The following is a 4,402-nucleotide window of genomic DNA, read 5'->3' on the forward strand; positions in this document are numbered from 1 at the left end:
GCACCGATGGGAGTACCTTATGCAGTCCTCACCGTTGGCCAGTAGAAACTTGCGCGCACTACCTTGGATGCTAAAGATCTTCCTCCCACGTGGCTCCCGCAGATTCCTTTGGGGAGCTCAGACATTATCCTCGTGCACTCATCCCCACTCACGCATGTCAAAATCGGGTGCGTGAACCCGTGTCTGAATAGTGCCCCATCAACGAGGGTGTACCTCGCAGAATTTCGTTTTATCTTCTTGCCCTACTCGGGCTCTGCTGGAAGTATCCATCAGCGATGTAGCGTTTATAGGGCATCATCCATGTGTCCCCTTCTTCCAGGGCGCACACCTGCATGGGGTCCTTCTCTTCTGGCGAGGTCGGGTAGACGCTTATACTAGGAGCTCTCGTCGTGTCCTGCGTCAAGGACCGATGACTCCTCGACCTTCCTTTGAATGCACTGATCTGAAGGACGTCCACCCTGTTATCCGCCACAAACGTTCGCGACGTTTTGAGGGTCTCCTGGATGACCGTCCTCTGCCTTCCCCCCTTGCCTGAGCTGGCCAGCTTGGCGAGCAAGTCAACACGGGCATTCTGCTCTCTTGGGACGTGGACTAACTTGAACTCCACGAACGCCCCTTTCAGCACTTGGACATACTTGAAATATGCAGCCATTTGTGGATCCTTGGTTTGGTACTCCCCGGTCACCTGCCCCGTGACCAGCTGCGAATCACTCTTCGCCTGCAGGCTCCGCGCACCTATCTCTTTGGCTAACAGCATCCCAGCTATTAAGGCCTTGTACTCTGCTTGATTATTACTTGCCTTGAACGTAAACTTCAGGGCCTGCTCGACCAACAAATCGTTTGGCCCCTCTAGGACCACTCCGGCTCCACTCCCTTGCTGATTCGAGGACCTATCCACCGAGAGCACCCACTGGGAGCCAACCTCTTCCTCTTGCTGTGTGCTCCCTGGCGAGAGCTCCGCCACAAAGTCCGCGTACACTTGTCCCTTGATGGACCCCCTGGGCTCGTACAGAATGTCAAACTCGGATAGCTCCACCGCCCAGCGGACCATCCTCCCGCGACATCTGGCTTTTGTAACACCTTCTGGATGGGGAGGTCCGTCATTACCGTAAAGCTTTGGAAGTAGTGACGGAGCCTCTTGGCCAAGAACACCACCGTCAGGGCCGCCTTCTCCAAAGATTGATACCTCGCCTCCGGCCCTTGCAGGACCTTGCTTACGAAGTATATAGGTTTCTGGGTCTGGTCCTGCTCCTGAACCAGCACAACACTAATCGCCCACTCGGTTACCGCAAAGTATAATCGGAGGGGCACGCCTGTCCGTGGCTTACAAAGCACGGGAGGAGCAGCTAGATACTCCTTGAACTTGAAGAGTGTCGCCTCGCACTCCTCGGTCCACACGAACCTGCTGCTTCTCTTCAAGCACTAGAAATAAGGGTGCCCTTGTCTCCTCCAGCGGACACGAACCTGGACAAAGCGGCCATCCGCCCCGTCAACTGTTGTACCTCCTTCACCGAGGTGGGACTCTTCATTGCCAGGATCGTTAAGCACTTGTCGGGGTTCACATCTATCCCCTGTTAGGTGAGCAGAAACCCCAAAATTTACCCGCTTCAACCTCGAAGACACACTTCTCAGGGTTCAGCTTGAGGCGGTATTTAGCTATTGTGGCAAATAGCTCTTCCAGGTCAGCTGTGTGTCGCACCCTCTCTTGGGAGGTCACCACCATATCGTCTATGTAGGCCTGCACGTTCCTACCCAACATGGGTGCAAGGACCTTATCCATCAATCTTTGATAGGTGGCGCCTACATTCTTCAACCCAAATGGCATCACCTTGTAGTAATAACAACACGTCTCGGTCATGAACGTCGTTTTGCACTCGTCACGGGGATGCACCTTGATCTGGTTATACCCCGAAAACGCATCCAGAAAGCTCAACATCTTACAGCCTGAGGCACTGTCCACCAATGCGTCGATGCTAGGCAGGGGATACGAATCCTTGGGGCGCGCCTTATTCAGGTTAGTGAAGTCCACACACATCCTCCACTTCCCGTTCGCCTTCTTTACTAAAACCACGTTGGCCAGCCACTCTGGGTACTGGATCTCCCTGATGTGGCCAGCGCTCAACAGCTTTTTGGTATCTTCCTGTACGACGAGGCGCCTTTCCTCGTTGAACTTCCTCTCCTCTGTCGCACAGGTTGGACCTTGGGGTCCATGGTGAGATGATGGCATAAAAAATCCGGGTCGGTGCCGGGCATTTCCGAGATGGACCATGCAAAGGCGTCCAGGTGACGTGAGATTACTTCCGCCACCTGGTCCTGCTCTTCTCAACTCAGCAGTCGTCCCAGTTTAAAGGTCTTACCACCGATCTGCCTCTCCACCACGTTCTAGACCGGCTCAGGACGCCTATCCCGAGCGTTCTCCACGCGAGCTATGCACTCGCGACTTTGCTTTCCAGATGCTGCCTTGGTAGGCGCTTACCCCATGGACAATGCCCCGCGGGCGTCTCCTCCATGGGTATTGCCTCCGCGGGCGCCTCCTCCACGTGTACTGCCTCCACGGGCGCCTCCTCCACGGGTTCTACCTCCATGGGCGTCTCTGCCATGGTGGGCGTTCCACCACCATGAACACACCCCTCTTTGTTTTCAGGCTATTTTCATAGCAGTTCTTTGCTTCCTTCTGATCAAATTTAATCACGATCACTCTACCACTAAGATCAGGCATTTTCAGCTTCATGTGTCGTATACACGACACCCCTCTCAGTCTGTTCAATGTCGGTCTCCCCAGCAAAATGTTGTACGCCGAATTGGCGTTCACAACCAGATACGTTATACTCTCGGTGTGTGATGTGGTGCCATCCGTGAAAGTCGTCCTCAGCTCTAGATAGTCGCGCACCTCCACTTGGTCCCCTGCGAAACCATACAAGCACCCTATATACGACCTCAGCAGATCAGGGGACAACTGCAACTTGTTGAAGGTGGACCAGAACATCACGTCCGCCGAGCTGCCCTGGTCCACAAGCACTCGGTGTACCCTCCTTCCGCGGTCACGACCGAAATTACCACAAGGTCGTTGTCGTGAGGGACAACATCACGGAGATCAGCCCTCGTGAACGCAAGGTCGATGTCCAGCGGGTCGTCCTCTTCCTGCACAGCCACTGAATATACTGACCGCACGTACCTCTTGCGCTGAGAGGCAGTGCATCCTTCATCGGAAAAACCACCAGAGATTGTGTGTACCTCCCCATGGATAGGCATCTCATGGGCCTGGTCTTCTAATGGTGCTGCCAACTGATGGCCCAGAGCCAAACAGTTGGTGATCGGATGCCCGAACGCCTGAAGGACACCACGTGTCCTTGTGTGGTCCCAGCACCTTATCTGTCTTCGCAGGGACCATCAGCCTATATGCTTTGTTGGGCACAACAATGAGGTCCTTCAGCTCCACCACAAAGTTGTGTCTAACTGGCCTATTCTCCCCTGAGCGCCCCCTGTCCTACGGCTTCCTCGGCTTGTAATGGCGCTTCTTTTCTTGGCCTCTCTTCCCCGTCGCGGCCTCATTCACCCTTGCGGGCTGTGCGCGCGACGGTGCTCTAGGGCATTTATGGTGGGACCCGAGAGAGGAATCCATTAGAAGGTACTACAGGACAGGAAGAAGTTTATGTTAAAATCCACGGTCTCGGGCGTTGACTGGCCTCGGGCGTCTCCAGGATCAACATGATGAAGGCGTTTGAGGCGGGTTTGTAAGCCAGGGAGGTGTTCCCTCCTGATACCCACAGGTAAGGATAACCGTGGAGGAGGCGACACAATAGGAGGCGGCCCGGTAGGGGCGTGGAGGCCTCGGGCCTCGACATCCTAGACATCAATAATAGATAAAGATAGGTGGTCTTCATGCCATACCCTAGTACAAAAAGGGAGAGACCTAACTGATGAAGGGTGTGTGCATGAGGTGTAGGGACGCGGCAGTACGCACCACCGTTGGAAAGCTACTAGGATAGAGACGATCCGTGAAGGGTCACGTCCCAGGAGGTGATCCGCATGCATGGCACGCAAGAAAGGCAGGGAACTCCAAGGGCGAGTGACTCAAAGAATGGGCGTATGAATTGGCACCCGTGTAGTCAACCCGCGCGAGCTGTACTCTGGCAGGGCAATCTTACACACTGAGAAGTCCCTAAGATTGGGAAGAGTGTTGCTAAGGAGCGCCCACAGGATACGCAAGTCTCAGGCTGACACCTGGACAGGAACATCAGGAAGGTATATAAGGTTTTACGACAAACAAAATGAGGTACGTTTTCACACATCGAATGCACAAGTTAACTCAGTTTGAGAGAATTCAGTTACACATTTCTCTGGACATTGATCTTACGGTGTTCGGCAACGAGAAGTGTTTGGTGTTTCCTGTCCAATAGCT

The 4,402-nt window shown here is 54.1% G+C and overlaps 1 protein-coding gene across 1 annotated transcript; it reads right to left on the bottom strand.

The window, feature by feature from the left end:
* Window positions 1-229: 229 nt before the first annotated feature.
* On the bottom strand, window positions 230-2,269 carry LOC137817601 (uncharacterized). Its single transcript, XM_068620881.1, has 2 exons — window positions 1,603-2,269; window positions 230-1,251 (listed from the first exon to the last, which is right to left on the bottom strand). The coding sequence occupies exons 1-2, from the start codon at window positions 2,267-2,269 to the stop codon at window positions 230-232; spliced, it is 1,689 nt and encodes a 562-aa protein (XP_068476982.1).
* Window positions 2,270-4,402: the final 2,133 nt, after the last annotated feature.

Source organism: Phaseolus vulgaris, unplaced genomic scaffold, assembly GCF_000499845.2.
Source record: "Phaseolus vulgaris cultivar G19833 unplaced genomic scaffold, P. vulgaris v2.0 scaffold_262, whole genome shotgun sequence".
NCBI lineage: Eukaryota > Viridiplantae > Streptophyta > Magnoliopsida > Fabales > Fabaceae > Phaseolus > Phaseolus vulgaris.